General features: G+C 40.2%; 1 protein-coding gene across 4 annotated transcripts in view; it reads left to right on the top strand.

Moving 5' to 3' along the window:
• zfr (zinc finger RNA binding protein) overlaps positions 1–27,088 on the top strand; it is a 69,205-nt gene that overhangs the window by 35,599 nt on the left and 6,518 nt on the right. Inside the window, exons 9-19 of one of the 4 annotated variants that reach the window (XM_072252303.1) lie at positions 3,539–3,809; positions 4,274–4,449; positions 8,373–8,492; positions 8,572–8,717; positions 9,767–9,905; positions 10,286–10,488; positions 11,016–11,181; positions 12,973–13,114; positions 16,209–16,306; positions 17,157–17,252; positions 25,212–25,323. In XM_072252303.1, coding sequence (XP_072108404.1) covers positions 3,539–3,809; positions 4,274–4,449; positions 8,373–8,492; positions 8,572–8,717; positions 9,767–9,905; positions 10,286–10,488; positions 11,016–11,181; positions 12,973–13,114; positions 16,209–16,306; positions 17,157–17,252; positions 25,212–25,323 — 1,669 coding nt within the window. The other 3 variants (XM_072252302.1, XM_072252305.1, XM_072252304.1) reach the window with 3 other exon arrangements.

The following is a 27,088-nucleotide window of genomic DNA, read 5'->3' as shown; positions in this document are numbered from 1 at the left end:
ATTTGGCTTGTCAACAAATGCACTAAAAAACTTCTGTAGTTATACTGTGGAGAGCATTCTGACAGGCTGCATCACTGTCGGGTATGGGGGGGTGGGGGGGCTACTGCACAGGGCCAAAAGAAGCTGCAGAAGGTTGTAAATCTAGTCAGCTCTGTCTTGGGTATTAGCCTACAAAGTACCCAGGACATCTTCGGGGCAAAGTATCTCAGAAAGGCAGTGTCCATTAGTAAGGACCTCCAGCACCCAGGGCATGCACTTTTCTCACTGTTACCATCAGGAAGGAGGTACAGAAGCCTGAAGGCACACACCCAGTGATTCAGGAATAGCTTCTTCCCCTCTACCATCTGATTCCTAAATGGTCATTGAAACTTTGGACGCTACCTCACTTTTTTTTAAATATACAGTATTTCTGTTTTTGTGCATTTTAAAATTATTCAGTATACATAATTGATTTGTTTATTATTATTTTTATTTTTTTTATTTATTTTTTTCCTCTGCTAGATTATGGATTGCATTGAACTGCTGCTGCTAAGTTAACAAATTTCACGTTATATGCCAGTGATAATAAACCTGATTCTGATTCTTTGGATAATGAATGGCTTTCAGTAAACTTGTGCTTCCAGCGTTCTTTGTCCCATAACACTTGTCAGTGCCCTACCATTAAATGTACAACTACCTGGGTCAAAATGCATCACCATGCATGTATCTATGTTGAAATTTACTTGCCAGACCTCTGCCATCTCCCAAACCAACCTTTGTAGGTCATTGTCAGAACCTGAATCCCTGCCTCCTGCACCATCTCTGACCCATTGTTCTATTTGTGGACTCACTAGCTAGCACCTTGGATTGGAGATCACTCCCCTTGGTCCAGCATACTAATTTTTTTATTAACTTCTTATACGTACTCATTTTGCAGAACCTCATCTTTTTCTTCCTATATAAATTTGTACCGATGTGTACAATCATTCTGGCTGTTTGTTCGTTCCCTTAACCTCCCCACCCCCGGAGAATTTCCATTAGCTCGGAGACATACTTTTCCCTAGCATTTGAGAGGCAACGACCCATCCTGGCATCTCTTCTGTGGCCATTGAATCTCCTGTCTAGCTCCCTAAATAGCCGTCTCTATTTCCTGAGGAGACATCTGTCTTAACATTTCCCTTAACATCTGCCGGACGATGCTGAGGATGTTCTACGAGTCTGTGGTGGCCAGTGCTATCATGTTTGCTGTTGTGTGCTGGGGCGGCAGGCTGAGGGTAGCAGACACCAACAGAATCAACAAACTCATTCGTAAGGCCAGTGATGTTGTGGGGATGGAACTGGACTCTCTGACAGTGGTGTCTGAAAAGAGGATGCTGTCCAAATTGCATGCCACCTTGGACAATGTCTCCCATCCACTACATAATGTACTGGTTGGGCACAGGAGTACATTCAACCAGAGACTCATTCCACTGAGATGCAACACAGAGCGTCATAGGAAGTCATTCCTGCCTGTGGCCATCAAACTTTACAACTCCTCCCTTGGAGGGTCAGACACCCTGAGCCAATAGGCTGGTCCTGGACTTATTTCCTAGCATAATTTACATATTACTATTTAACTGTTTATGGTTTTATTACTATTTATTATTTATGGTGCAACTGTAACGAAAACTAATTACCCCCGGGATGAATAAAATATGACTATGAAATACCAAGTTTCCTATCGCTATTGATTGGTATGTCTTTTCCCATCTCTGCTGAGGGTCAGAACTGATCACAATGCTACTAACCAGGCTGTGCTACTGCTGTGCCCTGATGGTCATTCTCTCTTCGCCCCCTCCTGCTTTGGGTTGGGTATGATCACCTCAGTATAAGTCTCATCTTCGAAGCCTTCAGTTTCCCAGATAATCCTCAGTATATCCAGAACCTTGACCAGGTCAGTCAGGAGCTGCACCTGGGTGTAATTCCCGCAGATGTAGTCATCAGGGAGACTGATGTTCCCTGCCTTACCACATCTTTCAGGAGGAGCAGTCCACTGCCCTAACTGCCATCCTGCCTACACTGAGTCAAGGATTAAGAGCAAAAGTAAACCTTGCCTGTTCTTTTTCACCATATCTGAGCCACTAACTCTTCCTCTTGCACCAATGTCTATTGAGCCAAAGCCTCAGCTCTCCACCGTAACACTAGCAATTTTGCTTGACCCTAACTTTTTATTGGGTGCTGTCTATTAGCCAATTAATTTTTCCCTAACAACTTGGGGAAAAAGTACCTCTTTTTTTGGGTCCTTTTAAGTGAAATACCAGTAACTTGCAAGAGCTACCTTTTAAACACTTGCACCTCTGGTTTAAGTAGTGTACATGTGGTTTAGTATTTGATTGAATTCAGAAGGCCATAAGACTTGGGAGCAGAATTATGCCATTCAGCCCATCGTGTCTGCTCTGCCATTCCACCATGGCTGATTTATTATCCCTCTTAACCCCATTCTCCTGCCTTCTCCCTGTAACCTTTGTTGCCAGATTAATCAAGAACCTATCAACCTCTGTTTTAAGTATACTTAATGATTAGGCTTCCAAAGCTGTCTATGGCAATGAATTCCACAGGTTCACTTCACTCCTCTGTTACACCACATCTGAAAAATTCTTCTAAGCAGTTCCTTTGCTATCTTCTAGAAATTATAGGCATCTGTTAGTCTCATGAGACCATGGATTTGTGCCTTGGAAGGTTTCCAGGGCATAGGCCTGGGCAAGGTTGTATGAAAGACCAGCAGTTGCCCATGCTGCAAGTCTCCCCTCTCCACGACACCAATGTTGTCCAAGGGAAGAGCATTAGGACCCATACAGTTTGGCACTGGTGTCGTTGCAGAGCACTGTGTGGTTAAGTGCTTTGCTCAAGGACACACATGCTGCCTCAGCCGAAGCTCGACCTAGTGACCTTCAAATCACTAGACGAACGCCTTAATCACTTGTCCACGTGCCAGCACAATAAGTAAATAAATAAATATATTATCGTGTGTGTGTGTGTGTGTGTGTGTGTGTGTGTGTGTGTTTGTGTATATATATATATATATATGCGCCAAGAGAAAAGGAGTTTTGAAATGTATCCCATTTTTAAAAGTGGGCTAATTAGACCATCTGGCCCATCCAGTCTACTCCACCATTCAATCATGGCTGAACCTTTTTTTTTCTATCCTCAACCCCAGTTCCCGGCCTTCTCCCCGTAACCTTTGATGCCGTGTTCAATCAAGAGCCTATCAATCTCTGCGTTAAATACACCCAATGACCTGGCCTCCACAGCTGCATATGGCAACAAATTCCACAAACTCACCACCCTTTGGCTAAAGAAATTTCTCCGCATCTCTGTTTTGAAAGGGTGCTCCTCTACGCTGTGCCCTCTTGTCCTAACAGACGTGTTGTGCTATTAACTGTGATTTTTTATTTGCGTTTATAAACCAATTTTAAAAAAAGTTTTTTGTAGTTTAATTCATTTAAAAATTCCTACAGCTGTTAGCAAACTTGTTTTAATGTCAAATTAATCTCCATTTTTTAACTTTTGTACCATGTAGGTAGTCAAGTTGCACACAAAGCTTGGCAAGCCCATCCCATCAACGGAGCCCAGCATGGGCAGCCAGACAACAACTACAACTACAGCTGGGACCTCTGTCAAGCCAGTTACTCCAAGTCCACCCGCAGGATCCAGCAGTGGTGCGGCCACTGCAACTCCCACTGTTTCCACTGTTGTAAAGACTAATCCAGTCGCTGCTGTATCTGTGAATAATGTTGCTAATAAGGTGCTTACTGCAAAAAAAGCACCAACTCCGAAGATTACTTTTGTAGGCAAGTACTCAAATTTATTAAGTTGCTTGCACATCTCACTTTCAGTCAACAAGCTGGCTCTGCTGCAACTACAGTTCCTATTTGCTAACTTGTTGAGTACCACCCAGAGGTGGTAATTGAAGAGTATCTGACTACCCTATTTGCCATATTTGAGATTGAAAACTGGAGGGAAGAACTGGAATAATAATTGTCACGACAAAAATATGGTTGCCAAACAGTAAATATAGAAACTAAGTGATGTTCTAAATGCCCTAACCTTGACTTCATGTGGATAAAATTTAAAATGAAATCCTGGTTGTGGCATTGATGTTGACAGCTGTTAAATTTGATTAAAAATGTCATGCATTCAACTGAACCCCAGGTGCAATGTAAATGCAGAAATTAGCTACTGTTTGTGTTTTTAAAACAAAGTTGTAAGAGAGAAAAAAATTCTTGACTGGTTGAAGTATTGAATTGTTCTCTAGGTGGTAACAAGTTGCAGACTACAGGAACTATAATTGAAGAAGCCAAAACTCCTGAAGTAAAGTTGGCAACACCACCTGTTCAAGAGACCAAATCAGAGGCAGTGGTGGAGCCAATAAATGCACTTGCTGCATTGCAGAGTGATGTTCAGCCTGTTGGTCATGATTACGTGGAAGAGGTAATTTTACAGTGATCTGCCTATGAATGATGTTGGTTCCCTATTAATTACTAAGGCACTTTTTATAATTAAAAGAGTAACAGATGCTTTTCATAAGAGGAGGGCAAATCAGGATCCTATAAATTTTATGCAGAAAAATGAAACTCTTCCATGTATTTCCATATTGAAATATCGAGGGAATATCTATTGAAAGCTTATTTTGCATTTATATTTGTATAATTAGCTTATTTGCTGAATAGATATTAAATAAGTTTTAATAAACATATTGAAAAGTTAATCTTTAGTAAGGTCAGAATATTGAATTTGTTCATTTGCTGCACAGCTTGTCTTTTGTGTGGAAGTATGGACATCAAATGTATGTTTTCACTCTAGTCCCTGCAATCTGTAGCCTGTTAATTACTGTCAAAATTCCTACTGTAGACCTATGTTCATTATGTGATGCAGCTGGTACATGCCCTTTAATGTTGGGTTCATATCTGGGTACTGGGCTTGAGCACATTTTCTAAGCTGACACTTGGCCAACCACTACATTTGAAGGTGTGCCAATTTTGAATACATCTTAAATACAAGTCCTTATTTGGATGGATATTACTGAGTGTTTGGTAGTTTGAAAAGATAAGGAGTTATTCCTGATTTCTACCTTCCATTCATTTCTAACTAAGATTAACCAATCATTGTTTTCAGACCCTCATGACACATTTCTGCCACTTTCAGTTTTCTTAGCCTTGTGTTCTCTTAATTTTCCTTTTTAAATAGAAATTGGAGGATATGTGGTTACTGTGGAGCTGCATTGCAATAAAATTTTTTAACACATCTGGCCAGGAGTGGTGGTGGTATCAGAATCAGATTTATTATCACTGATTTGTGTGATGTGAATTTTGTTTTCTTGCAGCAACAGTACAGTGCAAAAGACAGTACAGTTAAGAAAGCTTATGGGGTGTTAGCTTTCATAAGTCGAGGGATAGAGTTTAAGAGTCGCGATGTAATGATGCAGCTGTATAAAACTCTGGTTAGGCCACACTTGGAGTACTGTGTCCAGTTCTGGTCACCTCACTATAGGAAGGATGTGGAAGCAGTGGAAAGGGTACAGAGGAGATTTACCAGGATGCCGCCTGGTTTAGAAAGTATGCATTATGATCAGAGATTAAGGGAGCTAGGGCTTTATTCTTTAGAGAGAAGGAGGATGAGAGGAGACATGATAGAGGTGTACAAGATAATAAGAGGAATAGATAGAGTGGATAACCAGCGCCTCTTCCCCAAGGGCACCACTGCTCAATACAAGAGGACATGGCTTTAAGGTAAGGGGTGGGAAGTTCAAGGGGGATATTAGAGGAAGGTTTTTTACTCAGAGAGTGGTTGGTGTGTGGAATGCACTGCCTGAGTCAGTGATGGAGGCAGATACACTAGTGAAGTTTAAGAGACTACTAGACAGGTATATGGAGGAACCTAAGATGGGGGCTTATATGGGAGGCAGGGTTTGAGGGTTGGCACAACATTGTGGGCTGAAGGGCCTGTACTGTGCTGTACTATTCTATGTTCTAAATTACAAAAATAAATAGTCCAAAAAAAAAAAACAGAATAATGAGGTAATGCTCCTGGGATGAATCAACTCTTCTTGGGCTTCCAGATGGGTACAGGTATTGATTTTAACTGGCATTTCAATACCATACTCTCCTGCCTTCAGGGATGGTGCCTAGGCTAGTCTAATCTGGTGGTGTATATACCCCCGTTGTCTGTCCCTCCTGATTGGTTAGTTCTCAACCAACTAGGTTTCTGCTGTCCCACCTTGTTTACAATTGAATTCTAGTTCTTACTTGGAGTGAGACCTTCGTCTTTGTTAAAGTTCTTTTTCTCTAGTTTTATTTCAATGGCTTCCTTTACCAGGCAGTCCCAAAAACCGTTGGCACGGCAGAATAGTTTTGTGCTGTCAAAGTCGATCCTATGGCTACTGTGAATCCAGTGTTATGCTACTGCTGATTTCTTCGAGCAATCCAAACTGATAACAACATCTATACTCTATGATGTGGGTTCCCACCTTGTGTCCCGTCTGGCTAATGCACACTGCTCTACATTCACAGGGAATCCTGTAAACACCAGTTGTCTCGAGTCCCAGGTTATCTTTGACCAGTATAAGTGTGATTTGAACTTCCTTATGGATTTGTGGATGGTATTAATCTGGCATTTCTTCAGAATCCTGGTGTGATCCTTCCAGAAACGATGGAAATGTAGGGAAGACAGGCGGTAGAGACGGGTTAGGTGGTTTCCTGGTTTTTCTGTCAGCTCATTTAATGGCACAATTGATTTTCTTCGCCTTGCAGCCATTCTGTAGGAACGTCGTGTGTAATCTTATTTCCTCATGGAGACTCTCTGGGTTTTGTAAGGAAGCTCAAGTCCCAGCTTATATGGGTCAAAGAGGACCTGGGACTCAGGTTGGTTGGCGTATACAGGATTTCTTGTGAATGCGGAGCAGTGTATATGGGCATGGTGGAAACCTGCATCAAGGAACATAAGAGGTGTTATCCATTTGGGCTACCCGAGAAATTGGTTGTAGCAGATCATTGTATTCTCAAAGTCATAGGATTGACTTTGGCACAAAACTACTATGCAGTGCCAATGGGTTTGAGACTGCTTGGCGAAGGAAGCCATTGAGATAAAACTAGAGGAAAAGAATTTTAACATAGATGAAAGTCTCACTCTAAGTAAGAACTAGAATTCAATTGTAAACATGAAAACCTGATTGGATGAGGACTAACCAATCAGGAGGGACGGATGACGGGGGATATAAATACCACTGAATTTGACAACCCTAGGCATCATCCCTGATGAAGAATTTGTCATTGAAATGTGGAGAAGAGTTTATTCATATACACCGGGAAAGCAGTAGATCCTTATTTGTTCCTCGGTTGTTGAGAAATTTGATGGCACTGGGTATTCCTGAATCGTTGGATGAGATTCTTCAGGACTTTGTGAAAGGATATAGTTTCTTATTTTTAGAAAGGACTCCAAATGTGACCCAGCTTATTTTCAGAGTTTTCAGAAACCAGCTTATCTGATTGAATTTCCAAACCAAATGTATAATTTGAATTTCCAAACCAAAAGTATAAATTGTAAACTCTGTTAGTTTTGAAATTGGAAGATGAGCCCATAGTGATGTTTCCTAAGAACCGAACTGGACAGAGATCTGACCATTTGCTGAAGATATTGATCTTAGTTTATTTGGTTTTTGTATTTCAAAAATGAAAAAAGGTCATTTATTTTAATACCATGAAGACAAAATTTCTATCTCTGAATATATTAAGAAGGTACTGTCCTCAGTCCTGTTCTTGGGTTTTAAATGAACCTTGTGATTCTCTGTATATTTAATGGGATTCCATTTCCCACTGTCTTTAAACATTTTGTACTATTTCTTTACATTCTCCCTTTACTATGATGCATAGATAAACTTTAAAAAAAAAAAGTTCTTTCGCTAGGAGAGTAATTGGTTTTTAGCTTATTGTCGGCAATAAATGTAATTTATTGAATCAAATCCTATGCCTGTGTCAAAATATTTGGATTTGAGTTGCAGACATTTAAGATGCAGGTTATCGCTTCATCCATTGCCAGCCAAAAACAAATATTGATCAGCGGCTTTGTAGGTCATTATTTTTACTTTTGAGTTTTATTTCTCGGATTTCCTTTCCAATATCAGCTATATTTTGAAACTATTAGAACACCAGTAAATATCAGAATATTCTTATGTGCCTAGAAATTGCTTTCTTAGTATGGATTGTACCCTGGTCATCCAAATACTGCTGGTGTATTTAGACACGATGTGCTGTAGTGAGCAGAAACTTGGACTTTCCTTTAACTACATTATAGCTTATCAGGAAAAATCCATAATTTTTCTCATGAATTAATTTTTAACTTTTTTCTTCTCTTGTAAGGTTCGAAATGATGAAGGAAAAGTGATTCGCTTTCATTGTAAGTTATGTGAGTGTAGTTTTAATGACCCAAATGCAAAGGAAATGCATTTAAAAGGAAGAAGACACAGGCTGCAGTATAAGGTAAGCTTTGCAGTGATTAAATGATTAACTGACAAGATATCTCACAGAGTCTGAAATATTTATCCTTTTCTCAAACAAGAAAAAAGTAAATCCTGAATTGCAAGTAGAAGTAAAGCCAAGTATTAGAGCAAGAAAAATTCAAGAAGAAAAAATGAGAAAACAAATGCAGAAGGAAGAATACTGGAGGCGGCGGGAGGAAGAAGAACGCTGGAGAATGGAAATGAGGTAATCAAAAAAGTCGTCTTTATTTTAAGATACTTATCCATAACCCCGAATCCTGGTCTTTGTATGTCAAAGTTCTGAGGAATTTTTATGTATTCCCCCACACCTGCAATTTTAGCTTTTTCCTTTGTTATTTTCTGTCTATCCCTTTGCCCCTTTTTTCTCTTTCACACATGAAGAAGCATATCTGCAAAATGAATGAATGTATTATTTTTTAAAAAAAAACAACTTTGGAAATATTCATCAACTTGCTAGATTTTGCTAAAAACTACTCCTGGTTTGATAATGATATTCTGGATCTGTTGTGCATCCCCAGACTGGCCAGGATGCTGATTCTTAGTTACTTTTTCAGTAAACGCTCAGTTTTCATCCAAAGTCGTGAATAAACATAGAACAGTACATGCTGTTCGGTCCATGATATCGTGCTGACCTTTTTGACCTACTCTAAGATCAGTCTTATCATTTACTTCCTGCATAGCCGTCCATTTTTCTACCATCAATACATCTAAGAGTCTCTTTAATGTTCCTAATGTATCTGCCTCTACTAACATCCCTGGTGGCAGGTTCCATTTATATATTTAATTTTATTTTAAAGATACAGCGCGGAGTTCAGCCCAGCAGCCCCCAACAAACCCGATTAACCCTCATGCATTCCATGGGGAGGGTGTACAGAAAGATACTCCTTACAGAGGACTGTGGAATTGAATTCTGAACTCCAGAACCCCACAAGTTGTAATAGCATCTTACTAACCACCCTACTGCCATGGGTCCCAGGCACCCACAACTGTGTTTTTAAAAGAACTTTCCTCTGACACCCCCCCCCCCCACCCACAGACGTTCCTCCAATCACCTTAAAAATTACTTTAAATTACTTTTAAAAGCTCTCCTATTACATGTATGGTCTTTTTATTGCATTTTTTTTTAAAAAAAAGGAGATCCTGAAGTGAAATTAGTTTATTTTAGATATTTCGATCAGCTGAGGTCAGAAATACTGAACGTCAGTTGGACCTTTGAAATGGGTGACAAATGTGCCTGCTTTCTGTGTTATTCAGGCGGTATGAGGAGGACATTTACTGGAGGAGGATGGAAGAAGAGCACCATTACTGGGATGACCGCCGCAGAATGGCTGATGGATATCCACCAGGCCTCCTTGGTGTTCGACCCGGAATGATGCAGCCCCAGGGGCCAGTGGTATATTGTTTTTTAATAATTTAATATTCCTTTGATAAACAAGTCTGAGAAGAAAAAATACTTCTGACCTTCTCCTATTTTAATAAATGGAGACGCCTAGGACCAGAAGGCACAGCCTCAGAATAGAAAGAAAATTTAATCCCTGCAACTATATCTTGCAATTTGTAACTGATGAAAGATTTGCAGATTTGGCTTTTCCTTTTGTACAATAGTTATAAGAGTAAGATTGGTTTGGATAAAAGTTGTCATTTGCATACTTCAGAAGGAATAATTCGCAGCAAATAAAATCTTGCTGCAGGCAACGCTCCTTTCAGCTTTATTATATTATAATTTGCAGAGGACACGCATAATTTTGGTGTCAATTATATACCTTTACTTAGCCTCCTAGGCGTCCAGATTCATCAGATGATCGCTACGTTATGACAAAACATGCTGCTATCTACCCAACTGAAGAGGAGTTGCAGGCCGTCCAGAAGATAGTTTCACATACTGAACGTGCTCTTAAACTTGTGTCTGACTACATAACAGAGCAAGATAAACCAAAGAACAAAGAGGAAGATAAGAAAGATGTCGTCAAAGATAGGTATGGTATTTAATGCTTGCAGTTTCTGATATGTGCAGTTCTGTGATAAATTTTGTGATGTTAAAATTATTTACATAGAATATATTTTATCTAAAGGCCTAGATAAAGTGTGGAGATGTTTTCTATAGTCAGGCAGTCTATGACCAGGGGGTCCTTGAAGAAGATGGCAGAACATCGATTATATTCGATACCTCTACCCAGCTGGAAGCTTGAGAAAGGTTTATAAGCATATTAATGTTTGCTGAAAATCTGTCCCTGATTTGTAATTAAGTGATTCATAAAACAACTGGAAAACATGAGGAATGAGGATTGTGGTTTCATCTTAAAACCTACATTGTTTTTTTTATTAGAAGCCTTTGATTGAAAGAATTGAGAACTAATTGCTACAGGGGCACTTTGCGAAGCAACTAGGTGGAAGGAGTCAATTGTATTTACTGCCAGTTGATAATTAACTCTTGCTAATTGATAAGTCACATTAAAGAAGTTACTTCTTTCTTTTCTCTCTGCTACCCCACTTGCTACAGAAGAGATGATAACCAGAGAGCTTTGAAGGGTGTTATGCGAGTTGGTGTACTTGCTAAAGGGTTGCTGTTACGTGGGGACAAAAATGTGGACCTTGTGCTGCTCTGTGCTGAAAAACCGACTGGAGCACTGCTGAATCGCATTGCAGATAACCTGCCAAAACAGCTTGCGGTATGGTACTTTTAGTCCTACAACACAAATCTGATTTTCTATTGCTTTTTTAAAAAACTTCATTGTAACTTTTCACATAAAAGTTGCTGGTGAACGCAGCAGGCCAGGCAGCATCTCTAGGAAGACTGCACCTCTTCTTAGAGATGCTGCCTGGCCTGCTGCGTTCACCAGCAACTTTTATGTGTGTTGCTTGAATTTCCAGCATCTGCAGAATTCCTGTTGTAACTTTTCATACTGCTTTAATGTTCCTTTTTGCTTTTGGCAATCAACTTCATCCTACAAGTAGGAATGTTGAGCAGTATAAGGTCGAGTTCACAGTGTTCTGAAGGGAGAGGGTGGCAGCCAGACCTCTTGCTTAAATATTGGTGCCAGCAATATAGCTAGGGAAAAGGATGAGGTCCTGGAGAGGGAATATAGGGAGCTGGGAACGTAGCTAAAAAGCAGGACCTTGAGGGTAGTAATCTGGTTTGTTGCTTTTGCCATGTGCCAGTGAGGGTAAAAAGGGTGATATGACAGATAACTATGTGGCTGAAGAATTGGTGCAAGGGGCAGGAATGTATCCTGGGATCACTACTCTGTGATTTTATAAATAACTTGGATGAGAAAGTGGGTGGGTGGGTTAATAAATTTGCAGATGACACGCAGGTTGGTGGCATTGTGTACAGTGTAGAAGATTGTTGGTTACAAGGTCGTAGCTTACAACAGTACATTGATAGGATGCAGCGATGAACTGGGAAGCGGCAGATGGAGTTCAATACACTTGAGTAGGCTGAAGGTGGATTAGATTAATGGCAGAATTCTTAGTAGTGTGGAGGAACAGAGGAATTTTGGGGTCCACATCATAGATCTCACAAAGTTGACAGGGTGCTTAAGAAAGTGTATTGTGTGTTGGCCTTTATGAGTTGCAGAATTGAGTTTAAGAACCACAAGGAAGTTTAATAGAATTGCAGCTCTATTGAAACTCTGGTTAGACCACACTTAAAACATTGTGTTCAGTCTGGTCATCTCGTTATAGGAATTATGTGGAAGATTTACCAGGGTGCTGCCTAGATTACAGAGCATGTCTTTTGAAGTTAAGTTGAATGGGCTAGGTCTTTTTGGAGCAAAAGAGAATGAGAGGTGACTTGATAGTGTTGTTGAAGATGATAAGGGGCACAAACAGGCTGATAGCTAGTGTTTTTTCTCTTGGGGTAGCAGTGGGTAATACAAAAGGGCATACTTTTAAAGTGATAGAAGGAAAGCTGGAAGTCAGAGGTAGTTACTTTTACAGAGTGCTAAGTGTATGGAATATGGTGGTGGTGGAGGCAGATACTTTAGAGACATTAACAGATCCTTGGGCATGTGGAGGAAATAAAAAGGGCTATGTGGGAGAGAAGAGTTAGATTGAAATTAGAGTAGGTTAAGAGATCGGCACATCGTTGTGGGCTAAAGAACAATATAGCTCTGTACAGGCTCGTTTTTAAAATGTAACTGAGGCTAATATCTCTTGCAGCTGAGATATTCTGAAGGCTAATTTTCAACTCTATTTAGAATGTGTTACGCCAACATAAGTTATTCACTTTTTAAATGTTTTTTAAAATAAGGGACATTTTTAAAATAAAACATTTCAAATGCTATAAATAAGGAACAGAAATTCCTGGGATGCAAAATCCCTTGGCATCTGTAAAGAGAACGTTACCTAACATTTACTTTAAATGTGGTGGTTGTATTTTCTAGCAATCTTCTGTTTTTGTTTTGATGGTTCCCTGTTTGTTTGTGTAACATTGCTTTTATTTGAAAAAATGATGATAGGTGACCACTCCTGAGAAATATGAAGTGAAGTGCTCCGTTCCTGACTCGGCCATATTCATTACATCAAACATGGAACCAAAAATGCAAGTCACCATCACACTTACATCACCGGTCATTAGAGAGGAGAACATGGGAGTTGGAGGTTGGAAGTCTAAGATTCTTTACCTGTCTACTTTTCTCTTTCGTTAACTTTCTGCTATCATATGCCAATGGGCCCTAAGAGTTACTCTATGACACTTTTCCATTCATAAGTGATTTGAAAGAAAACGATGTTCAAAGCATGGTAGTGTCTGTAGAATGTGGTCACCTATATGGTAGCAAAGGAAAGTGTTGTAGAACTTGCTATTCTGTGGTCCCTTGGTATTCAACGTATAGCTCCTCTGAGTACAAGTTGAACCTGTATTCTTAAGAATATTTTTGTACTGTAATTTATAAGTATGCTGGTCTTTATATTTTTACACATTATTTATCTTCAAGGAAATGCTTATGGCAGAACAGGGCTCTTAAATTCAATTTTGTCCTTTCAAAATTTTGAGATGTCTAAAATTTATTATCTGATAGAATTGAAATTAGGATCTGGATAATTGGTTAATTGTCTTTGTTCGCCCTATTGTTTTTGAGTTACATTCAATAAACTTTCAAACAGATTTTTTCCTTTTATGCAGAAACTTTAATAAGAGTGGATGTAGTACATTAAATATTAATTTGGAGTAAAGACCTTTAAAATCTTGACATCCACGTCTACATTATTTGACTATGAACTTCTAGGCAAATTATTGGTATCATTTTTTTTAGAACTTCTGCTTCAGGAGCAGCACAGAATTCTTTTTTTTAATTGAATTTTAGAGCCCTGGTGATTTAAAATTATGGATTTCATTTGGGTTCTTGGAATCTCTTGGTGGAGTTACTAAACTACTAATGAAGGCTTTGTGAGAGGAATCTCTGATGGATGAGGGACGGGGTATAATGAAAAAATCTTTGTTAGATTGCACCCGTTTACTGAGTCTGCGTGTTCTGCTCCTGTTGACTCTGCAATAACTTGTGTTGGGATGTAGATTTCCTGCAAGATGGTTGTTTTTATCTATCCATAGCTCATGGATTCAGTCCAAAGCCTTCTAGCATCAACAGCAAGAGTGGAATCCTCTCAGGGGCTGCTGACACGTCATCGGAAGGATTTTTGACCAAGGTTTTTGTAAGAGCTTAGCCACACCTGCCACACAGTTGTTGGATGGACTGGGGCCACTCCAGCCTTGCTTACATATAAAATGTATCCAGAGATCGAACAATGCCACTTAATGTTGATATCAGATATTTCTGTTTGTAAATGGCTTTCATGATGCTGCCTTCTGGAAAATTACATTTAATTGAGGCTGTAATTTAAGAATTCAATTTCAACCCATTATATACTTGCCAAATAAAAGCATCCAAATTTAGTTTTAGGGTTATTTTGTTTACAATCAAATTCCTGGTATGTCATGCCAGGATATTGCATGCTGCCAGATATGTGGTATCGGTCTATCTCTTAAGTATTTCTTGCAGAATTCCATTTCCTTTCTTGCTTTCTTTGACCTGGTTTAATGCCGCTGACATAAAAGTAAATATTTTCTATGAATCTTTAGCAGGGCCACAAAAATTCATTTGTTTTTACTGGTCCAGTAATCATAAGTCCTTTGCTCTGGTCGAATACTTGATTGTAATGTCTATAATTGAGAATACAATTCTTCTTGCCGAAGAAAATGGCAATGAACTGATTTGAACATAACAGGTTTGCCCTCAAAAACAGAGTAAGTACACATGTATCACAAGGGCCAAGTTCATTTCAAGCTAGCATAATAGCTTCCAAGCTTGAAGGGTCCATAATTACCGATAAAAGAAAAATGCCGCAAATCCAAAATATAAAAAATAATCTGCAGGTCAGGCAGCATTAGAGGGAAACGATTCATACATTTGTCAGTGACCCTTCATCTGTAATTATTAGTGCAGATTTTCCTTAATTCAATGTCCAGTGACTTTTTTGTTTAAATTATTTGTCTATTAGTGACTTTAATACCATGCGTTTCCTTTCTGTAATGAAAGCTTATAAAAGCTAAATCTAACAGCCAAAGATTGACATTATTAATTTGGAGAGTAGTGTGTTTTTAGGAAAACATCTAAATATGATGAACGTGTTTCCTATCCAAATTGCTTAAAAGCCAAGCAAACTTACTGATCTTGCTGTCTCTAGGTACACTAATTAGAATTTAGTACTTTTCTCACATTTGTAGCAAAGCTGCAAAATAAATATTTTTGAATCTGGGACCACAAGTCCTAAAGATAATTGGCCTGAAAACTTAAATGTTGGCTTGGTAGTTCTCTTACTTTATTAGTATTTACACAACATTCCATACAAGAAAGTGTCTGCATAATCCATGGTATTGACTGTACTTTTTAAATAAATGTTGGAAATGCTCAAACTACTCAAGTACCACTCAAGCAACTGTTGATATTATCAGTCCATGACTTTTCATTAAATCCTTAAAGATTAAACAGATTTTATTTTTCACTTTTCAAATGCAATTTTTTTGGAGTAATTTCAGTGATTTTTTAAAAAAAAATAGTGTAAACGTGTTGCAAGGGTTAACCTTTTTTTCTGTTTTGTGCATTCTGTAGTTATTGGATACTTTTAAATAACTCATTAAGGCAAATAGTTTGCCAAATACCACTTTGTAACATGGCAATGAACAATAGCCCAGTTTCGCCAGAACATTTCTGTAGCTTACCTTAAAGTCATTCCCAACAAAGTCATGAACATGAAATACAGTGAACTAGCTAAACTATACACCTTATCAATTGACCAACTCTGGTATATAAGATTCTTTTATTGTTAATTCTATACATGGATTTCTGGAGGCCCTTCTATTACATGTTCTGAATTGGCTGGTGAAGTGTGGCTACTAGTCCTCCGTGTATTTTTAGGGAAAACTAATATTCTGAGCAGTATCATTCTTTTTGTATATACCAGGACATTCGTGAATGTGTCATTATTCATCATGCTACTTGAGATGTCAAAAGCTCAAGTACAGTGAAACGTTTAATTGGAAGTTATTGGATATTTCAAAAGGTTATATTGATAATTCCCTCGTGTATTGTAAATTTTTAGTAGAATGTGTGGCAGTATGGCTATGTTTCTGAAATGTCATGCCTACCTGGTCAAACACCCATTCCTCACTGCACTTTGCCAATTCGATCCATTTTAGATGTAACCTCGGTTATGGTGAAAGACCCACCGGACGTCTTGGACAGGCAAAAATGCCTTGACGCTCTGGCTGCTCTCCGCCACGCTAAGTGGTTCCAGGTTCGGAACATCATTTTACTTACTTACTTGTAGCCTTATGAGAGATGATTGAGTTTGACTTTTCCATGAAAATGAGCTGTTACATTAGTAAACCTAATATTCCCAAGGCTGCCTACATTGATCGTGCCTTTGCCTAGGAAAGTGACCAGGAAAAATACTATTTTTTTCCCCCCCATTGTTTAAAACTTTAAATTCAGCTTTGACTATTTTTTTTCTGGTCATTGCCTGTAGCATGAGGCATCCTTGTGTCGCTTTTTGTAATGTTTGCACATCAGTATTGTGTTGTAATTGTTCCATAAGGCTGCAGTTTAACTAGCTTTTAAAAGGGTATCTGTAATGCTTTTTTGCTCAGCTTTCTTCACCTGCTTCATTTATAATTTGTAAGATTTAAAGTTTATGTTGGAGAGCGGGAGACAGAAGTTGCTCAAGCTTACTGCGACTTTGCAGCGTGGCAAACGTGCAGTAAGAAAAGGCAGCCTACTCTGTGTTCCGTGATTTATATTTTCCTTTTAACATGTGCAATAATGTACTTTCCATGGATAAAACTTGTATTCTTTTAAAAATGTCATAGAGGAAGAACGTGGGGGAGAGGAAGTTCTCAAGAGGCCAGGAAGATGAGCTAGGCCAGCTTCTTCCTGTATCTGCTGTGTACTTTGACCCCCATTTCTTCCACAGAAGAATTCTGCTGTGAACAGAAGGCTCATGAGTAAAGTGCTGGATATGTTTTCTTTAAATCCATCATCTTTACAAGCTTTTGTTTCAAAACAGCAGTGTTTTCCCCCATTACTTAGTCTCTAGCCTTGAGACTTACTGACGTCCATGTGATTTCAGATTTTTGTTTCTGCTCCAGGCTAGAGCCAATGGTTTGCAATCCTGTGTAATTATTATTCGCATCTTACGTGACCTCTGCCAGCGGATGCCAACATGGGGAGTTTTGCCAAGCTGGGTGAGTGTATCCTCTTTTTGATTGTAACAGTTATTTAAGAAAATCTTGCTTTAACTTTGTCAGTATATACAATAATAATCTAATTACACGAATTGCATTTTTCTATGATAAGAATTGGCCACAAAATAGTTGGCAAAAGTAGCATAACTACATTTGTTACTGTTATCCTACTGCAATGACATCTTTAAAATACTGGAGATTTATGCTCCAGAACTATCCATGCCAATGCACTTCAATGGCTTCTAACAAACAGTCTGGAAGTTCTTCCAGGAATGTCCCGAAAAAAAGAAAGTAGGATAAATCCAGTCTGGTTAATTACTATTTTGTCCTCAGCCTGCTAGACTTGGTGGAGTCTAGGACTGGAGGGCACAGCCTCAGAATAGGAGGACATCTCTTTGGAACAGAGATGAGGAGGAATTTATTTAGCCAGAGGGCAGTGAATCTGTGAAATTCATTGCCACAGATGGTTGTGGAGGCCAAGTCATTGGGTGTTGGTAGGTTCTTGATTAGTGTGGACATCAAAAGGCTATGGGGAGAAGTTAGGAGAATGGGGTTGAGAGGGAAAATAAGTCAACCCATCCTTGACGTTTCACTTTATGATCGTGGAGTCATAGTTACAACAAAGAAACAGGCCCTTGGCCCATCTAGTCCATGACAAACTGTCATTCTGCCTCGTCCCCTCAAACTACCTGGACCATAGCCCTTCATACCCTCCCCCCGAAACATGTAATTATCCAAACTTCTCTTAATTGTTGCAATCAAACCTACATCCACCACTTCCTCTCACAGCTTGTTCCACACTCTCACCATCCTCTGAATGGAAAAAGTTCCCCCTTGGGTTCCCCTAAAATATTTCAGCTTTTGCCTTTAACCTCTGACCTGTAGATCTAGTCTCACTAAACCTTAGTGGAAAAAGTCTGCTTGCATCTGCAGCCTCTATACCTCTCATAATTTTATATACTTCTATCAAATTTCCCATCATTCTCCTAGGATCCAGGGAATAAAGTTGTAACCTATTCAACCACTATTCCCTCCAAGCTGTGCAGGTGCAGGACTGCACAGTAACTGAAATGCTCCCATGTACATAGCTTTTGTTGTCGCAAAGCTGGAATTTTCTTTTATATGATAGTATAATTTTGAAATTGTGCTAACACAATTTTGAAATCTGTTAATGTAGTTGTGCAGTGCCTTGCAATTAATGATGGTAATGAATATAGCCATATTTTTAATAATATATGTACCACAACCTTTATTTTGAAACATTTTAGAGCTTCAATGTATTTACATTGTCGGGGTTTCAAGTTGCAACACTGTTTCAAATTGTAATAGTAAGTACAAAAAGGAAGTCAGTAACTCATTGTTAATAAACTGCCGGCCCGCTGAACACCACCGCTTATTAAAGTGCCGCGCAGTTTTCAGGCTGTTTATAATAATTTTTAAAAATTTCTGCTCGGAACAATGATCTGTGCAGCTGTTTTAAAAAAAAAAAAAAAAATTTAGAGTGAATATTTTATTCAATCTGTCTCTATAGCTCAGTTCCTCAAGTCCTACCAGCATCCCTGTAGATTTTCTCTGTGCTCTTTCAATCTTATTGGTATCCTTCCTGTAGGTGGATGATCAAAACTGCACATAACACTCCATATTTGGCCTCCACAACATCTTGTGTGGCTTCAAAATAACATCCCAACTCCTGTACTCAATGGTCTGATATATAATGGCCAATTTATTGGCTCTCTGTACAACCCTATCTACCTGTGATGCCACTTTCCAGGAATTTTGGATCTGTATTCTTAGATCCATCTGTTCTATCACAACTCCTCAGTACACTATTGTTGACTGTGTTTGTCCTATCCTTGTTTGTCCGCCCAAAGTGCCACACCTTACATTTATCTGCATTAAATTCCACCTGCCATTTTTCAGCCCGTTTTTTTTCAGGTTGTCTAGATCCCGCTGCAGGCATTGATGGTCTTTCTCACAGTCCACTACTCCCTTAATCTTAGTGTCAACTGGATTTTATCATGTTAGATCCTGACGACGACCATTCTCTGCTGATCAGGAAATTAAATCAGCAACTGAAATAATGCACTTATCTCAAACCTTGGTTTGTTCTTATTTTCCAAATATTTTTCAGCGGAGGTACAAGAAGTATTATCTATATACTACTAAAACTCTCATGCTCTGTCTGTTTGTGACCTCCAATTAGCATAAACGGTGCATTTCAGCGCATTTTAATTTGATTGAGCCAACTTACAGAATGCAGGCAAAGTTCAGGGCTACATATTTGTATAAAATGACTTACTCGCCAAAAATCAACAGGCTGCTTTTCACCCAAGACCTGATCAGCCATCATGGAAGTTGGGACACCACAGCCCGACGCTTGCGCATGGCCAGCCTCAGCAGCTTGGAGGCTTTGGTGTTACTGCTTCCTATCTTCTATCAAGCATTAGGGTAAAATTATATGGATAGCCTAATTATGCCGTGTGGAAAGAGAAGGGGGACGTTATGGTCAAGAGATGACGCCAAATGTCGTTGGGAAGCGGCAAGGAGAGGGAGAGAACAACCATCGGATGAGGCCAAGGCCGCACAACTCCAGGATCAAAGAGTCAGGACGAAAAAGATGAGAGAAGACGAGACAGAGGAGGACAGGCATGCATGTCTTCAAAATGACAACAATAGGCACAGACTGAGGAGAGAACAAGAATCCGATCAGGCCAGGGCCACATGACTTCAGGATCAGAGAGAAAGAACAAATGGTAGAAGAGATGAAGGATGAAAGGGCTGCGCATCTCCAGAATGACAAAAACAGGCAGAGAAGGAGGAGAGAGGAAGAGACAGGAGAAAAGGAAAGATCAACTCGAATATGCGGCACAGAGTATTGCGAGAGTTGCTGAAGATGACAATGGCCGCTTTCGATGACAATACCTCGACAGAGAAAGAAAAAGACAAAATGCACGACTCGCATGCCGTCAGATTTCTGCTGATGTCGGTTCGGTGACCAGAGTATGCCCTCACTGTCATGCCTACCTATTCACTAGAGAAACCGCACAATTCTGCTGTATGAAGGGACAGGTCAGGATGGGCAATTTGCAGCCTGTACCTAATGAACTCCTCAATTTGTACAGCAATGATGAACCTATTGCAAACGAGTTCAGGAAGAACATCAGACAATACAATTGCCTCTTCCAAATGACATCCTTCGGTGCCAAAGAAGTCATTCCAACTAGGAATCGATGGAATCCTTTTGTGATTATTCAAGGCCAAATCCATCATTACATCGGACACTTAATTCGAGACCCACCCCAGCAAGCCCAATTCGTTCAAATTTACTTCATGGATATTTAATGCTCATTCTGGTCACATATTTGTCTTGCTATGCATCTTTCTTCTTTAATAAGTTGAGTTTTTCATCTTTAATTTCCAAATCAAAGAGATAGCAATAGCATTCAGGAAAATTTTATGTTAATTTTGGTCACCTCAGACTGCAGTACCCTTCTCTCAAAGGGTGCTCCAACGGGTCACCCCGTTGTCCAGTGTTGTAATATTCTTACGCTCACGCCACCTGTCACATCCAGGGCAAAGCAGCCTATTTGATTAATACCATAAATGATCATTGTATCATTAGTTCAGAATACATTGCAGTTACTCTCCTAGGGTACTTTAGTGTTTGCCAAACCCACAACTTTCAGCAAAAATCAAGTCAAGAGTGGCAGTAGCACAAGATCACCACCCTTCCTGCTTCCCTTGTAAATCTTCCTCCATTTTAACTTGGAAAAATCTTATCAGACTGTAAATGTTAGAACTAGATATCGGAACCCCTTATCCAATATGCAATTTGCAGTTATATAAGGAAAATTAATCTGTTTATGCAGTTAACTAGTGTTTAATTATGACAATAGAGATTCAAGTACATCCACATTTTTGACTTGCATGTGAAAATATCAGAACCCCTTATCCAACATGGGGTAACTTCACAAGAAGGTCTTCACTTATTCTTGGAAGCAGCTCTCCACTTCTACCTTCTGAAGGAATTTAGAACCAGGCAATAAATTTTTCTCAGGCAGTGATACTCACATTTTTTAATTAACTAATCTTTTTCCAAAGGTGACAATCAGATATATAAAATGCTGTTTATTGTAACTGCTCTAACACTATGTGCACCCTGGTGTAAGCTTGCTCTTATTTAGGCTACAGCCAGAATTAGTTTTGTTCAGTATGATGGATCGCATACTTTGTAAAGAAATCCTGCTTTCAGCTTGCTGAGGGAAGATATCTAAACCATTGTTGGTATAAAATCAGGCTTATTATCGTTGACATGTTGTGAAATTTGTTTTGCAGCAGTACAATTAAATGCATATAAAGTTGCTATAGGTTACAGTAAGACATGTAAAAGTGCATTGGAGAGCAAAATAATGAGGTGGTCTCCGTGGACCGTTAAGAAATCTGATGGTGGAGGGGACGAAGCTACTGCTGAAATTTGGTGTGTGTCTTCAGGCTCCTGTACTTTCTTCTTAATGCTGGTAATGGGAAGAGGGCACGTCCTGAATGGTGAGCGCCCTTAATGATGGGTGTTGCTTTATTGAGACGTCACCTCTTGAAGATGTCCTTGACGGTGGGGAGTGTTTTGCCCATGAAGGAGCTGGCTGAGTTTAACATCCTCTGCACCTTTCTTCAATCCTGTGCATTGGAGCCTGCATACCAGGTTGTGATGCAACCAGTCAGAATGCTCTCCACTGTACATCTGTAGAAATGTGTTAGTCTTTTGGTGACGTATCAAATCTCCCTCCGAATAAAGTATAGCTGCTAGTTTTCCTTCTTTATAGTTGCAATAATAGGTTGGGCCCAGGGATTGATCCTCTGATCCCTAGGAACTTGAAGCTGCTTTCCCTTTCCAATTCTGACTCCTTGTTGTGGACTACTGTGTGTTCTTCCTATTAATGAATTCCTCTTTCTTACTGACAATGAGTGCTAAATTGTTGTTGTGATGCCGTTCAACTGGCCCATCTATATCACTCTTGTATGCCACCTTGTTACCATCTGAGATTCTGCCAACAGCAATTGTCATTGGCAAATTTATAGATGGCGTTTGAGTTGTTACTGGCCCCGCAGTATGGAGGGAGTAAAGCAGTGAGCTTAGCACGTGCCTTCGAGATGCACCGGTGTTGATTATCAGCAAGAAAGTGCTGGTATTTCCCGTTCACACTGACTGTGGTCTCCTGATGAGGTCAAGCATCCAGTTGCAGAGGGAGATACAGATAATTAGTCTTGAGGGGGATGATGGTGTTGAATGCTAAGCTGTAATCAATAAACAGCAATCTGACGTAGTTTGTGAGATTGCATCCACTGCCAACCTGTTATGGCAGTAGGCAAATTGCTGTGACTCCTTATGCAGGAGTTTATTCTAGCCGAGACCAACCTCTCAGAGTAGTTCATGTAAGTGCTGCCGGGTGGAAGTCATTGAGCAGCTCACCCTGCTCTTAGGCTCAGATAAAATTAACGCTCGTTTGAGGCAGGTGGAAACCTCCGACTGCAGCAATAAGAGGAACAGAGATGAGTAATTCCTTCAGCTGGATGGTAGTGAATCTGGAATTCATTGTCACAGATGGGTGTGGATGCCAAATCACTAGATATATTTAAAGTGAAGGTTGATCAGTTCTTGATTAGTAAAGGGTCAAAGGTTACTGACAGAAGGCAGGAGAATGAGGTTGAGAAGGATAATAAATCAGCCATAATAGAATGGTGGAGCAGACTTGATGGGCCAGATGGCCTGATTCTGCTCCTCTGTCTTATGGTCTTAATACAGAGGAGAAATATTTATTTAAGAAATCCCACCCATCTTCTGCTTTATACAGAGGTGGTGCTACTGAGTGCTAATGGGATCTATTCTTTTCCCCAGCTACCCTTTATTCTTAATAAAGTTATCTCCTGTCCATAATTCACAAACAGAACATCCTGTTAGGCCCATTGTTTCTGCTTGCTCTTGCTCCACCTAACTTTATCTCCTCATATCTCAGCTCCATCCTATCTCCCCACACTCACCGTGCCTTCTCCAGTGCCCCTTCCTTTGTGCCTCATTTTCACCCGAATGCCCAATCCTGTTACTCTTCCATTGTCCATCGGTAAACCCTTGGGCCTTTGTTTCTTCCTAAAAATAAAATGGATCCAACTAGTTCCCCTCCTGCTTACAGCTCCGCAGAATGTGTTCTTGCTCTAAACAGCTTCTCTCTAATTCCTCCCACTTCTTACAAGTCAGAAGGTGTAGCCATGGGTACTCGCATGGGCCCTAGTTATGCCTTTTTTTTATTATTGGCTATGTGGAGTAGTCTCTTGTTCCAAATTCTGCTCTGGCATCATTCCCAACTCTATCTCCACTAAATCAATAATGGCATTGGCGCTGTTCTCCCCCCAACTGGGCCCTCACCAGCATCTGCTCTTATTTTCCATACTTTTTACTCTCACCCAGCCTTCTGCCTTCCTTCAAACAAACAGGCACGGAGTTTCTCTGGTCTCTGTCTTTCGCACACCATTCCATATATCCAGTGCATCATTTCTCAGTTTCTGCTGGCTACAACATGATCCGCTGTCGGCTGCATCTTTCCCTCCCCAGCCTTTGCTGCTTTCTGCAGGGATCACTCTCTCTGTGACTGGCTGATTGACCCATCCCTCTCCCTCCTCAGGCACTTTCCATGCAACTAGATCAGGGTTCAGTTCCTGTTGCTGCCTGTAAGGACTTTGTACATTCTCCGTGTGACTCCATGTGTTCCTCTGTATGCTGTGGTTTCCTTCCACATTCCCAAGACGTTACAGGGTAGGGTTAGTGAGTTGTGGGCATGTTATGTTGATGTCTGAAACATGGTGACACTCGGCTGTCCCCAGCACATTTCCTACTGTGTAGGTCATTGATGCAAACAATACATTTCACTGTATGCTTTGATGTACATGTGACAAATAGAGCCAGTCTTCAAATCTTTAACCATAGGAGCTGAAATATCAGTCCCTACATCTCCCTCACCACCATCCAAAGACATAAGCAGCCCTTCCAGATGAGACAGTGATTAACATGTACTACTTCTAACCTTGTTACTGCATTCAGTGATCTTGATGTGACCTTCTCTACATGAGACCAGGTGACTGCTTTGTTGAATACTTGCACTTTATCTAACTTGGCCACCTGTAGCTACTGCTTGCCAGCCATTTTAATCCCCTCCCCATTCCCACATGAACTTGTCTGATACAGCTTACTCCAGTATAGGGGTTAGGGTAAATGCAAGATAGAGGAATAGCACCTTATATTTCCACTTGGGTAGTCCACAACCCAACTGCATGAGCTTTGAAGTCTCCAATTTAGGGTCACCTGTTATGCCTGTCCCTTTTCTTTCTCCTGAGCTACCTAGTTCCTCCTACATGCACTAGTACCACACCCCACTCAGCCCCTGCTCACCCTTTTTCTTCCCCTCTTCTACTTATTCCATCTGCCCATCTCACCTCCTTTATTCTATGCTTCACTTTCCTATCAGATTCCATTATCGACTGGCTTTTGCCTTCACCTATCACCTCCCAGAGTTTGTCATAACTTCCACTCCTGCTTACCTGGGTCCACCTATCACTTGCCACCTCTTGCTCCATCCCTTCCCTCCACCTTTTTATGTTGCCTATCTCCTCTATTGTATCTATTTCAGTCTAGATCCCATTTTCCACTGAAAATGCTGCCTGATCTACTTGGGTTCTGCAACAGTTTTTTGCTCTCAATTCCCACATCTGCAGTCTTATCTGTTTCCTTGCAAAATACTTGTTTTTGCCCACTCTTTGAGTCTTTAGTCTGTCCTTTCTCATTCTGTTTCAAGCTCTCTGTGCCTTTTCTGTATCTTTACCTCCTTTTGAATGATACCAGTTACTGAAAGAATATGAATGAATTAATTTGTTTTGGAATATTCTCCATTGATCTTTGTGTAATTTACTTAGGCCATGGAGTTGCTGGTGGAAAAAGTGATCAGCAGTGCCTCTGGACCACTCAGTCCTGGTGACGCCATGAGGAGAGTTTTCGAATGTGTTTCATCTGGAATACTCTTACCAGGTGAGTTCCATGTGTGGTCGTCTTCTATAAACCTCAAATGTTGGCTACTGTTACTGGATCTGAAGAAAAACACTTGTTCTTTTATCTGAGCATACTAATAATTTGAGCAATCCACCTTACTGTCCTTGCACACCTATTCAATCTTAGCTGCATTTTAAACAAAAATGTTCCAGGATGCCAGATTTCAGGATACAAAAAGTTCCAGATTTCAGAATACTAATAATAAGTTGTTATCATTGTTCAACGTATTGCTAGTTGCCACACTACATTTTTCTAAGTCTTACATTGACATAAGAACATAAGTAGGAGCAGGAGTAGGCCATCTGGCCTGTCGAGCCTGCTCCGTCATTCGATAAGATCGTGGCTGATCTGACCATGGATTCATCTCCACCTACCTCCTTTCCCCCAAACCCTGTAATTACCCTGCTATGCAAAAATCTATCCAAGCTGGTCTTAAATGCATTTACTGAGGTAGCTTCCACTGCTTCATTGCGCAGAGAATTCCACAGATTCACCACTCTCTGGGAAAAGCAGTTCCTCCTCATCTCCATCCTAAATGTACTCTCCCGAATCTTGAGGGTGTGTCCCCTAGTTCTAGTCTCACCTACCAGTGGAAACAACTTCCCTGCCTCTATTTTATCAATCCCTTTCGTAATTTTGTATGTTTCTGTAAGATCTCTCATTCTTCTGAATTCCAGTGAGTACAGTCCCAGGGGATTTAATCTGTCCTCATAATCTAACCCCCTCATCTCTGGAATCAACCTGGTGAACCACCACCTCTCCACCTCCAAAGCCCATATCCTTTCTCAAGTAAGGAGACCAGAACTGCCTGCAGTACTCAACGTACAGCCTCACCAGTACTCTGTACAGTTACAGCATAACCTCCCTGCTCTTAAATTCAGTCTCTCTGGCAATGAAGGCCAATGTTCCATCTGCCTTCTTGATAGCCTGCTGGACCTGCTAACCATCCTTTTGTGATTCTTGCACAAGCACTCCCAAGTTGCTCTGCACAGCAGCATGCTGCAATTTTTTTGCTATTAAAATGATTTGCTCTTTCATTTTCCTTTCCAAAGTGGATGACCTCGCATTTACCAACATTGTATTCCATCTGCCGGACCCTTGCCCACTCACTTAACCTATCTATATCTCGTCTGCAGACTGTCCGTATCTTCTGCACAATTTGCTTTTCCACTCAGTTTAGTATCATCAGCAAACTTGGATACACTATGCTCGGTCCCCTCTTCCAAGTCCTTAATGTGTACTGTGAAATTGTGTGTTCCGCACCGACCCCTGCAGCAAACCACTCACCATTGATTGCCAAACAGAGTAACACCCACGTGTTCCAACTCTCTGCTTTCTATTATTTAACCATGTCTTGATCCATGCTAATACATCACCCCAGCTCTATGTATCCTTAATGGCTAAGTCTTTTATGGGGCACCTTATTGGATGCCCCTCTGGAAATCCAAGTAAATAACGTCCATCTGTTCCCCTCTATGAAAACAATGATAAAGAAACATTTTGAAGGTTGAACAATTCCAAGTAACGTGGTTTTAATTTAATGTTCATCTGCAATTTCTTGCCTGACTGGCCACCCTAAAAGTTGGCCACTTTCACTATCTGTGCTGTGGCTTCACAGTGTACCATCTCAAAGTTTAAGGTAAATTTATTATCAAAGTACGTATAAATCACTGTACTACCCTGAGATTCCTTTTCTTGTGGGCATTCACAGTAAATGTAAGAAACAGAATAGAGTCAATGAAAG

This window comes from Mobula birostris, chromosome 3 (assembly GCF_030028105.1).
Source record: "Mobula birostris isolate sMobBir1 chromosome 3, sMobBir1.hap1, whole genome shotgun sequence".
Lineage (NCBI taxonomy): Eukaryota > Metazoa > Chordata > Chondrichthyes > Myliobatiformes > Myliobatidae > Mobula > Mobula birostris.
This window is presented reverse-complemented; position numbering and strand designations above follow the sequence as displayed.